Here is a 13,012-nt window from a genome sequence, read left to right on the forward strand (position 1 = left end):
ACTCTTGCATATTTATACGTGAAATGATATATTAACTTTATGACAAAATTATAACAAATTTGTTTTTAACTATCCTTTATATTTTTTCCTCTAATTTTTCTAATTGTTTTTGTTTTCCCTTTACTCTGAATTTCTTGTGACAAATTTATTGGAAAAAATGGAAATTGAGTGTATTCCCCATATATACTACATATGGCAAGTATCGGTCATTTTAGTTTATTTTTTGAATAATTACTTAATATGATGTAGGCTTCCTCTTTGAAAATGTTTATTTTCAAAACAGTATTAGTAATTCATATTCAAAATAGTACCTTTATTGTATTATACAAATTGTATTTATAGTTGTATTATTATAATTATTATATATATACATTACAAACTTGATAGAATATCGTGTCTGATTAGATCTTTACTTGCAAAGATTTCATGTCTTTACCTCTTGTTTGTCCAATTTTACAGTCTTGAAATTAGTAAGATTGATCAGAATAATTTCTCTTTACTAATTCTATATTATTTAACTAAGTTATAATATGAGCATAAAAATTATTTTATTGTTTTAAAATCCACATCCTGTGAAATTTTATATCATAAATACATATCGAACACAATAAACATTATATATCACATTTATACAATATCTATATTTACTTGGATTTGGGGGTCGAGGTCCTAATCTGTATATATACGGAGGCATAAATCGGGGGGCGAATGGTCCGACTGGTGCCATTAGACCAGAATGTCGGCCTCTTCCCATAGGAGGAACCTGTCCTCTAAATGGAACCATAGGGCTTACTACAATTGGTCTCGGAGGAAGATTCTGGAAGTTATTAAGAAATAAGTCTAATTAACTGTATAGAGATGTTAGATTAAAAATAAGATTTATATGATTTATATACATAACTCACATAATAGTTAGGCACGTGTATTGGTGGTTCGATATAATGTGGTGCTACATCTCTTCGTTCTCTCGATCTATCTCTATCTCTTCGTTCTCTCGATCTATCTCTATCTCTATCTTTATCTCTACCTCGGTCTCTTCTTTCACGAGAATGTTTACTTGATCTGTCATAATATCTGTCACGATAAGATCTTTCTTCCATGATCGATCTGTAATAAGAGTAATAAATGTAATAATAATTACAACAAAAACTAATACCACTCAAAGTAATTTCAAAGAAAGAATAGTATCTTTTTTGGCTCGCCTCTTTTGCAAGTAAATCAATTAGTACAATTAATCTATTAATATATTTAGTGTTAAATATTTTTAAATGCTAATAATAATGATAGTTTTTAAGCGCTAATAATAATGATAGTTTAAATTCAAATAATAAAAGTGTCAAATAACAATTTACTATGTTTACTACTATGTTTTAGGAGAAGTAGCATAGAGAGGCACAGAGAATATAAAGATAAATATGCAGAAAGAGATGCACATAAATACAACATCAATCGTTCGCGTTCTAGAGAACGCAAATCACATTCCAGGTATGGAATTATCGATATTTGTTACTATTTGTTAACAAATAATAATAACAAATATCGATAATTCCATACCTGGAATCTGATTTGCGTTCTCTAGAACGCGAACGATTGGTGTTGTATTTGCCTCTCTATGCTACTTCTTTTTTGTTAACAAATAATAACAAATATCGATAATTCCATACCTGGAATGTGATTTGCGTTCTCTAGAACGCGAACGATTGGTGATGTATTTATGTGTATCTCTTTCTGCATATTTATCTTTATATTCTCTGTGCCTCTCTATGCTACTTCTCCTAAAACATAGTAGAAATCTACATTTCACAAACCTAAACTTATTACAAGTTAGTTTCTTTTTGATCATATAACATTTGTTTTTTTTCTTGCTTTGAAGTAATTTAAAAATATTGCTATAAAAAAAATAAAAAGTTAAATACTTCATCAATAAATAACTAATGATACATCGTTTTACCCCTTATTTTTATGACGATCACGGAATTCTGTCTTATTATCTTGACGTTTTGAATCCGTATGATATCTAAAATGGGAAAAAAAAATTTTTTTTAATGTTTTAATGTTTTAATGAAGCGAATGTACTTGAGAATTAAACAAACCTGGATTGATGGGAAGGTAGATATCCAGAACTATAAGTAGAACTCGACGATGAAGAACGTTTCTTAGAAGTCTGTGGCTTACTCGAAACTATAAATGTTACGTTGATATTTAGGACTTATAAAATGTTAAAAACTGAAAATATATTAATTTGTTTATCGATACACAAGTGTTATTTTGCTCAAATTAAATAAAGGTTAAATCTACAAATGGAATTTGCATTCACAATTTGGCTTGGCATTCTGTACACACACACACTCACACAGGAATCTGATTTTTTACATTTTTAGAGAGTTTAGAATAGTCTGAGAAACATCAAACATAATTTTACAAATTCATTAATTTGTAGTTAAATTAAAATAAAATTTTAAATATAAATAATTTAGTAATTATTTCTACAATGCATACCTGACTGCTCCTCATCTACAGCTACAATCGTACGTCGCTCCTCCACTTTATCAATTTTAGTTGCAGCTTCTTGTATTTCTTCTCTGTCGAATATTGGTTTAGATCCTTCTCCTAAATAGTTTAATCACAGCTTTTAATGATACAATTCAGTTATGCATCAAGCGAAAAAATTTGGGTAATAATTTGAACTTTTTTCGATGATCCAAATTAAGCAATCTTCTCTTTTAATCTTCAAATATCTTTACTTTGTTATCTTCTATTCGTTATTTTCAGATAATATTGTAACATCAGTAATTTTTTCGGATATTATGCTTTTAACGATAATAAAGGTATTTACAATTTTATCACATATATTTAGAATTTGCAAATATAAATGCAATCAAGTAAAATATCTTATAGACGATTTAATTTTAAATATTCAAAATTTTAAATATAAATACAAAAAGAAATTGAAATAAAAGGGAATAATGATAAAGAAATAAATTGCAATCATATATAACGTTTGTTATATCATTAATAGAATTTCGTTAATAAGATTTCGAAGAAAGTAATAAAAATTTCTTGTCTGTCATATTAAAATAATTAAGTTTTATGTGCACAATAGAGATTCACGCATTTTTTATAAAAATAAAATAATTAAGACTTATAAAAGCATATTTTTTATAAAAATAAAATTATGCTAACTGAATTATTAGATTATTGCATGTAAAACGCTATTTTAATTTCAGTGATTCTAGAGTCATTTTTAAAAGGAAAAATACAAATAATTGAAAAAATTCAGAGAAATAATTATTTAAACTTTTGTATATTAATTAGCAATTATGTGAAATTTTATGACTCTATAAATTTGAAATTTATATTAGCATGGCTTGAATGTAATAATTGATTATCGAAAAATGATTACTCTCTCTCTTTATACATTCCATGAAGCATATAAACTTTTTAACAACATTTTCTATGCAATGATTCATATATAAAATTTAATCTTTGATTATATCTGAAATTAATTTATAATTTACTATGATGTTTATATTAAATTAATTAAATGATATTAAACAATATACTATAGAGTATCTTCAGTGAAGATTAATAGATCAATCTAAATTATCTTTCAGAAAATATCTCTTTCATTGTTGTGGAAATTTTTGTATTTGTTTTCATATTTATGATCTTTTCTATTCTTGATTTTCTTATTGGCAAATATCTTAATTTTCTCATTGAAGTTTATCGTCTTTCTCTTCCAAGTTGTAATCTCTTTCAGTTCTTCCTCTATTCGAGCATTTGCTTTATAGCTCATAGAAAACACAGGTGTGTTGAATCACAGGTATCTTCGTTTTGTAAAGAATGGTCATTCCTATTTGATGATATCTTCTTGAAGCTCATCACTGATTTTGTGTATGTAATAAATTTTTCATAAAAGTAAATCTATCGATCATTTGGCACATGCAATAACATTTTTATATGATTAATGCAATAAGAATTATCATCAATATTTCAATAAAGATTTTGTTTAAACTCGACTATGATTAGATTCTTCACATATTGTAATATTAATAAGATGTCGACTAAAATTCTATTAGAAAATTCCCTAATTTTTTAGAGAAAAGAAATTAAAAATATTGTTTTTCCAAGTTTCTTCAAAAAGTAGATATCTTCAGTGCTGGATGCTGGATAATCATCTCTTCAGAAAAATTAAGAAAGATGTAAAATTTCAGAAAAAAAATCAATATTTGACCATCTCTTCTCTTGAAGACCACATCTTCGGCATTAAATATACTTTGTTGTAATTCAGTACTTGATAGGAATACTTTTATAGGAGTAGTCTAATGAAAAAATCAACTTTAATAATAAAAACAAAATTATCAAAGAAAAATTTTTTTAAATTCTAGGAAAAAAAGAAATCCCTGAAAAATATTAAGATTTCTAAATTTCAAGATATTTTCAGTGCTGGACGGTGATGTTACGACTGGCAGCTCTACACTAGGATTTGTTCGTGCGCCCCAGTGTAAAGCTGCAAAATTAATTAAAAAATAGACTATCAAAATTTTACGCCCCCCCAAGTTTTGCGCCCTACGATGGGGTGTTCATTGCGTAATGCCTAGTAACGATGCTATCTGTATGCTAATAAATATATATGCTAAATAATCATTTCTGCAAAAAATTTTGAATACTGTATAATTTCAGAAGAAGTCAATATTTTACCATCTCTTCTCTTGAGGACTACATCTTCGGCATTAAGTATACTTCGTTGTAGTTCAGTAGTAATAGGTTCTTTTATAGGAATATTCCTGCGAATATCAACTTTAATTCGACGTAGTTCCGTAGTACTAATCAGTATGCCCTCAGCACCTTTGAACAAAGGTACTGACCCACTTGTAAACCCATCTAATCTAAAGAAAATTCAATCATAATGTATTAAATTAATTAATAAGTATCAAATTTTTTACATTAACCAGATTTTTTCAGGAAAAGATTTCGATTCAAATTTCTGATGGAATAAAATGCTGTAATAAATATTAATAACTTATATTGTATTATAACTTTTTTCGTATAGTTTTCTATTATTTATTATTTCTATTTTTTTTTTTTTTTTTCCACTTTATTAAAACGCTTTCCAGACATTTCAACAAATTTTTTTCTATGTATAATTAATTTATTTTATAAGGTATCAGTAAATACTAAGTAAAAAATGTATATATGTACATATACAGCCATACATGTTTAAAACTTACTTGACAAACAGTGTACCAGATTTGGAAGCACTTGTCACAGATCTTCCTCTAGGCTGGTAGTGTGAAGGAGACTTACTACCGCTTTTGCTTCGACTACGATGTGAAGATTTATGTTCATCATATCCTAAAGTTTGTGCACGTTTTCTCTCATACTCTAAAATTTTTTGCTCTTTTATTCTTTCATATTCTTGGTAACGTCGGAATTCACGTCTACGTCTTTGTCTTTCTTCTTCGGTCCTTGAACGTAAAATTGCATGAACGAGTTCTTCCTTACGAGCAGATCTTGATTCCTCATGTCGCCGAACATTGGTTGATCGTGTTGGATTCATTGGTGATAATATGATGCACAGTAAAATTTATTGCTGTAACCATAATTGAAAATTTTAATTTTATATATATATATATAAATTTGATCAATATTGTGATTATATTATTAAAATAAAAGTAATTATAAAAATATCCTAATAATTAAATGAATATTAAACAAGTTTATTGATATATAGTATAAGCTGAAATCACAAATCATTAATTCTAGAATATTTTGAGGTAAATCTTTCTTTTCTTTTTTAAAATATCTCTGTACATATTTGAATATATATTTTACACTATGGAAAAGAACAATATTTCATAAATATTTATGTCTGTAATTATTTTAGAACGTATAACTACTTTATCATTACAAAAATTGCTCTTTTAATCTTCATAGAAAGATTTAAAAGAAAACATGATTTGAATTCTTCATTAAAATAGAATAAAGTCTTTTATTAATGATATCTAACATGATCCTGTACATTTTAAGAGAAACTGATCAAACCTATAAATCTTACGGCACTTGTGTAGAAGACAGTAATGGCAGGCAGAGTAGAGATTATAAACCACGTCCAAAATAGAATCAACGAAATAATAATTTCAAGTCAAAATAGATAATCTTCCAAATAAATTAATAGCAAGTTTTTTTTACATGGAAAATCCAATCAAATAATTAAAATTTATTTTTGATCTTATAGCTTCTCACTCTCAAACTACACAATTATCAAACAGTAACCAAGTATCTCTCCATTTTATACAGAATTGAGAATTCTTCGAGTCGTTCAGCAGGGCTGCGTTCGGAAACGTCACCCGAGTGCATTCCCTCTCTTTCTATATCATTTCTCTCTCAGTGATATAGAAAGAGAGGGAATGCACTTGGTTGACGTTTCCGAACGCAGCCCAGAACAACTTGTCGTCTCAAGACTCGACGTTGATTGGTTCTAAAAAGTAAGAACCAATCACGTTCGAGTGCTACAGTTTGTTCTGCTGAACGACTTTGCTCCGTTTGATCAATCTGCAACTGTCAAGTCTCCTATCAATTATGTTTTTTTAGTCTATGGTGTTACGTGTATCATATATGTACATCCATAGGTTAATGTGAATATATCTTTTAACAAGTTTTATTTATTTATTATTAATTATGGCACAAACCATGGCTCCGGATGATTCATGGAAAACGCAAAGTTTTCGACAGAGCGTAATCGCGAAAATGTAAGTCAATTCGCATCTAATACACTATACAAGATGAAAACATTATCTATATTTGAGAAAGATGAGAGTGGTGTCATTATCGATTGAAAGAGATATATAAAATTTTAAGCATAAATTTTTCTTTTAAATATATTTTTTGTTCGTAGAGTATTATATTTATATTTATATGTGCTTATATTAATGATATCTAACTTATAAGCTTATATTAATGATATCATTTATATGTGCTCTTGCATATTTATACGTGAAACGGTATATTAACTTTATGACAAAATTATAACAAATTTGTTTTTAACTATCCTTTATATTTTTTCCTCTAATTTTTCTAATTGTTTTTGCTTTTTTCCTGCTTTATAACACACACATGTACTACTGCTAAAAGAAATTATTTAATTTTTGTATATGTAATTCTAAACTTTCATTGACAGAGATGAAGCTATACAGATGTCCGGAATGCCTACATCGAAAAATAGCATTGAAATGGAAAATCATGTCTATCAAAAGGCAAAATCTAAGGTTTGTCTAAAATTGTGAATTGAATAATCAAGCATATAGTGATTCTATATTTTTATATTGTCATTTTATTTATCTCTGTAAAATTAAATTATATATTTTTTGCAAGCTATTTTTTCTTAATTTACTTTTTCAGTAATATTAATTTAAAATAGTCTCATGTTACAATAAGATTGTTATAGCAAACAATGTTTTTTTTTTAAAGAGTATATTACCTATGATTAATCCTTTATACAATAGATTGTGTCATCATTTTGTATATTATTTCTGCTTTCTATATATATTATATTCTATATATATTATATTGTTTTCTAATATATTTCTTTTTTCTTGTAGGAGGAATACTTGGGCTTTGTTGCCAGATTAATTCTTCATGTCAGAGAAATGAGTAATACTTCTTAAATTATACTATAATTTCTTATTTCATGATAATATGCTAGATTTATTATAAGAGTAATGAGACTAATTTTGGTACAGTTATGTGTTAACATTAACTGTGTGTGTAAATTTTTTTAATTTTTCAAGTTTATCGTCTTGAAATATCTCCAGGCAATACATGATTTTTTGCTAAATAATAAAGAAGTAAAAATGCATTTGTCAATTATAACTAAACAATGTGTTGCTTCATTATTTATTAAATTTTATTAAAGTGTTAATTGTTATTAATATCTTTCACATATTGTGTTTGTAAAATTTTAAGTTCTACATTAAGTTATCCATTAAGTTATATTAATGTTCAGTGTTGCTATATTATCATTTTAAAAAATCAGTCATTACTTTTGTGACTCTCCTGTATATATTAGTTTAGTAAAATTCGATTTTTTCTCTTTAGATTCTAAAAAAGGTGCAACTGGTAATGCACCAGGTAATGCTGGCACTAACAATCAAGGCATGCCAGATCCAATTGGCGCTCTACAGACATTGGCGCGCCAAGGAACGGGTAATAATCAAATGATGGGTATGGGAGGTCCGGGTCCTAATCATCAGGGCATAATTCCACAACCACCTGCAAATACTGCAACTAATCGTAAGTAATTAACATATTTATAATTTAAAAAGTGTATATCAGAACAATTTGATATCAGAGTATTAGAATTTTATAAATAATTTATATATTTTTGCTCTATATTTTATCAACATATTGATTTTTTATGTTGACAAATAATTTATCAATTGATTTTGTCATAAAGACAATGTATTGTAACATAATAGATGACAGATAGTATTATAAACAGTAAATTGTAGATAAATAAATGTAATAATAAAATTTATTTTATTATTAGCTTGCATATGTTATATTAAATTATAATATTTAAAAATTTCTTGTGTTGATCATTCTGTATAAGCAGATTTTTATATCTAAATAAAAGTAAATATAAATATAAAAATAGATATAAAGATGAGATGAGATGAGATATAAATTTTAATGTGCCTTGACTAGTAAATATTATGATGACCCTGACCTTGGAAAGCCTTTAAGCTGAAACGTATTTTAAAGCTGTCACTAGCTGTTAGTAATAGTTAAGTATGACAGACATCGAGTAATTAAGCAGCTACGAAATTTCGAAAAAAACATCGTGTTACTATATTTAAAAAAGAAACGCATTGAACAGATGTAACTTCGACAAATGGAGCAAGATAATATATATTACGCGCAATACGCGAATGAACGGAAAAGTGAATCTGCTTATTCAGATAATGGACAAATAGATGATTGTGACGAATTTAATTATATGCAGCAAAGAAATAGAGAAGAATTATTATATAAAAAGTGGTTAATACAGCGACGTGACTTGGAACAAATATATCAAAAAAGACTGAAAGATGTACTAGTGCGATCGGGCGAAAATTTTGTAAAGTACACATGCAAGTACAAAGGGAATCGCGAAGTACTTGGTGCAGAGATTTTTAAATTCAAGATAACACTCGTATATTGTAGCTTCGTACGTAAATGGTACATCAGTCAAGGCTACTCTTTTGTGCCGGAAGTGATCGATCTCAAAGACAAACTCAAATTTGGCACGTATCACCCTATCTCTGAAAAAGTATTGAATATAATTTATGAGATACAACGTTCGATAGATGCTTACATGCATCGCTTCGCTATTGTACACCAATTCATATACAATGCGAGAAGAAGATACAAGGATTTGCAAGTCTCCATTAATTCTAACGCTATTACAGAAATAAAATTAATATTTACAGAGAACGCGTGGTCAAGCGATATACGAAAATCAAACATCAGAGACAAGATTGTCGTAGAATTAACGTTAAATAAAAATATTCAAGTTTGCAATGTCACTTACGAGTATATATGCACTCAAGCATCAAAAGATACAAAAGAAAATATTGATAAATTAAGATTTAAGTTAAAAAATTTTTACAATTTTCCCTTAGAGATGGCATTTGAAAAATTTATGAAGGAAGAAAATTGTATTAAACAAGAAAACTCCGAAAGCACAAATTAAAGAATTGTTGTTATATATTATTATCATTAATTTAATTATGCTTTTTTTTGTTTGTAAGATTTTTCCTATATTTACATTATTATATTTTCTATTTTTGTATTACTAATGCACAGAATAAATTGATTTGTAGTAAATTGATACAACTATTGAATACAACTCTCTGATTTGTAGTACATTCTTTAGATTATTCATATTTTTTTTATATTACACAATATTATTACAATATACCTTAAAGTTTTTTTTTAATATATAAATATATGAATATAACTTGTGAGATATATGAAACTGTGCTTCTAAATAATAAATAATCCTCAAGGTCTTGTACATTTTCCTGTTAGTCTTGCAAAGTTTAAATCAACGACCTGGTCAACCAATGAATATGCCTGGCATGCAGAATAAAATGCCAGGTATGGGTATGATGCCATCGCAAACTGGTGGTCCAATGAATCATATGGGTCAAATTCAAACCATGCAAAACAATCCTATGTTGACTCAAATGAATCAAATGGGACAAGGAAATATTCCTCAAATGAATCAAATGGTATCTGGGCAGATGGGTCAATTATCTGCTGGACAGATGCAACAGAATATGCAGGTATACATCTATATATAAGTATTATTTACTTATTCTAGTAAAAATTATATCTTTCTCTTTCTATATATACATATAAAGAAAGTTTAGAAGAAACATAAATATTTTATATGCTTGTTTTTGTCATAGTCTCAAATGCAGAATCAACTACCGGGTCAAATGAATAACCAAATCACGGGTTCAATAGGTAACATACAAACGAGCATGCCGCAACAAATGAGTCAGATTGGTCCTGGACAATTGGGTCCTGGGCAGATGCAACAGCAATTGAATCATATTCAAAGAAAAGTACTTGTCATACTTATTTCTTTATTATTCTTATTAATGAAAATTCCTTAATTCTTTTTCATTGATAATATCTTATTAACATTATTGTTATTTCATTAGCCGAATGAAATGATGAATACTGGATTCCCTGGTCCACGTAATGTTACGCCTAATCAATTCTTAAGGCAAAGTCCGTCTCCTTCGGCTCCAAGTCCAGCTGGTTTAGGAGCACCGTCTAGGTAATATGTTAATGTATTCAAATATAATTTTTAACAAGCATATAAGAGCATATCTCACAACAAGATGAAAAATATTTTCATAGCAATCAGATGGTAGCCTCGCCCGCTTTAGTGCCATCACCAAGCCCTCAGCATGCAATCATGACAGGACCATCGCGTTCTGTAAATTCTGTAGGCAAGTTCAAATATAATTTAAGATTTATAAAGATAAAGAATATATATATATTGGAATATGAATCATAATATTTTAAATCAGGTATGGCACCATCTCCAAGCAATTCATTAAATACTCCTGGAGGTGTAGGTGCCACTCCGAGTCCTCAGCAAGAAGATCAAGCTTACAGGGATAAAGTCAGACAGTTGAGCAAATATATAGAACCATTACGAAGAATGATTTCCAAGATGAGCAGCGAAGGAAGTAAGGACACACACATACATATATTGACAATTTTATTTAATATAATTCTAATTTTCGTGTTATATTTGTAATTTTTTAGTATATTTTAATTTTTACATAAAATAAACTTTTTATTTCTGAATAAAATTGTTTTGTTCAATTTTTATATACATATACTTTTAACATTACAAATATCAACACACAAGATAATAGGATTATTTTCTTGAATGAAATTTTCAACAAAGAAAGAAAATGATTAATATTTAATATGAATATTTTAATAGTATTGCCTTCTTAATATTCTTTTTCAACAATTCATATATAAAGAGCATTAATATTTATATTCACACTGCGTTCACTCTCTTTGCTGCAGATGTCGATAAACTCAGCAAGATGAAGAAGCTTTTGGAGATTCTATCAAATCCGAGTAAACGTATGCCACTAGATACATTGCTGAAATGTGAAGTTGTCTTAGAAAAATTGGACTTTAAAAGAGGAGATGGTAGCGTGGGACCACCGGTAACAACATTGAAAGAACACCAAATCTTCAGTCCACTATTAGAGGCTGTGAGCACACATCTTCAGAGTCCAGTAATCAATCACACATTGCAACGTACCTTTGGACCATGCCTAGATGCCTTGTTTGGACCTGAGATAAAGTAAATACGTTATGCATATGTGTGTGTAGATGAGCTATGTATATATATCTATTTATATATATGCAAATAACATTTTATTAGTAATAAGTTTATGATCTAAACAAAAATACATATATATTTCATTATATGTCTGAAAATAGAAACTTGCCACCATCACTGAAGAAGCAAAAGGTAGAAGAATCACCTAGCGAAATACCAGATGTATTACAAGGAGAAATAGCTAGATTGGACCAGCGGTTTAAGGTATTTAACAACTTCGCTTTTAGTTTTTTTGACAATCTATTATCTCGAATCGTTATTTTTTATTAAAAATTATTTATGACGAGTATGTCTACTGCCTGCTACACATATTTTATTCGTAAATATAAATGTTCTAATTTTTTTTATAGATATGATTCATATGGATTCTGCTAAGCTAAAATATTTTTTATATATCACATAAATATCAAATTATACATGTAGAATTTTATCCCAATAATTAAATTAAAAAGTTTACATATAATTATTATTAATTATACAATTTTCTCATTTCAGGTTAGTCTAGATCCTGCGCAGCAAAATGGATCCAAGTGTATACAATTGATATGTTGGCTTGATGATCGTCATCTTCCATGTGTACCACCGATCTCAGTCACAGTCCCTGCGGATTACCCTTCAACGCCACCTCGTTGTGTTATGGCGCCGCATGAATATGAGGCAACGGCATTCCTATGCGCTGTACAAAAGGCTCTGAATGCCCGTGTCGCAAAATTGCCACGTCGTTTCTCACTCTCTCAGCTGTTGGACACATGGGAAATGAGCGTACGACAAGCTAGCGCACCGAGGGAAACGTCTATTACTGCCAGTACAATACTGATGGGTTTTTAATATATCTATATAGAGTTTTTCTTTATCTGTTATACATTTTTTTTCAGTTTTGTATAACTACTCTAATTAATTATAACAAATTGATAGTTTTTTTATGTTATGATGAATTATTTGACGAGATCCTGTAATATTTTTGGCAATTTTACAGTAGAATCTCTTTATAAAATACGAGTTCTCTGTAGAATTTATAATCAATATAGGCTATATATAGTGGTGAATGTGTGTAAAAAAAGGTGAAATGTTATTTGATTTAAAGTT

General features: G+C 28.3%; 3 protein-coding genes across 8 annotated transcripts; 2 read left to right on the forward strand and 1 right to left on the reverse strand.

Moving 5' to 3' along the window:
* Window positions 1–292: 292 nt before the first annotated feature.
* LOC145935971 (uncharacterized) lies at window positions 293–6,334 on the reverse strand. Of its 6 annotated transcripts, none has more exons than XM_083037810.1 (10): window positions 6,064–6,333; window positions 5,232–5,593; window positions 4,702–4,889; window positions 2,500–2,610; window positions 2,094–2,181; window positions 1,952–2,017; window positions 1,665–1,775; window positions 906–1,107; window positions 649–817; window positions 293–570 (listed from the first exon to the last, which is right to left on the reverse strand). In XM_083037810.1, exons 2-10 carry the CDS (start codon window positions 5,558–5,560, stop codon window positions 557–559), a joined length of 1,278 nt encoding a protein of 425 aa, XP_082893936.1. In that variant the 5' UTR covers window positions 5,561–5,593; window positions 6,064–6,333; the 3' UTR covers window positions 293–556. The 6 variants fall into 6 exon arrangements, with proteins under 6 accessions (XP_082893936.1, XP_082893935.1, XP_082893934.1 ...); XM_083037809.1 differs by having other exon boundaries at window positions 6,059–6,333; XM_083037808.1 differs by having other exon boundaries at window positions 6,046–6,333.
* Window positions 6,335–6,608: 274 nt separating this feature from the next.
* LOC145936101 (mediator of RNA polymerase II transcription subunit 15-like) lies at window positions 6,609–13,009 on the forward strand. Its single transcript, XM_083037998.1, has 12 exons — window positions 6,609–6,752; window positions 7,181–7,268; window positions 7,602–7,653; window positions 8,098–8,292; window positions 10,072–10,328; window positions 10,455–10,613; window positions 10,713–10,831; window positions 10,915–11,006; window positions 11,088–11,249; window positions 11,602–11,887; window positions 12,028–12,130; window positions 12,422–13,009. The coding sequence occupies exons 1-12, from the start codon at window positions 6,682–6,684 to the stop codon at window positions 12,752–12,754; spliced, it is 1,917 nt and encodes a 638-aa protein (XP_082894124.1). The 5' UTR covers window positions 6,609–6,681; the 3' UTR covers window positions 12,755–13,009.
* On the forward strand, window positions 8,299–10,063 carry LOC145936103 (uncharacterized). The gene has a single exon (XM_083038001.1). The coding sequence runs from the start codon at window positions 8,894–8,896 to the stop codon at window positions 9,731–9,733; it is 840 nt and encodes a 279-aa protein (XP_082894127.1). The 5' UTR covers window positions 8,299–8,893; the 3' UTR covers window positions 9,734–10,063.
* Window positions 13,010–13,012: the final 3 nt, after the last annotated feature.

The sequence above is a fragment of the Prenolepis imparis genome, unplaced genomic scaffold (assembly GCF_030444845.1).
Source record: "Prenolepis imparis isolate NDT839.2.m4 unplaced genomic scaffold, iyPreImpa1.0 SCAF_5, whole genome shotgun sequence".
Taxonomy (NCBI): Eukaryota; Metazoa; Arthropoda; class Insecta; order Hymenoptera; family Formicidae; genus Prenolepis; species Prenolepis imparis.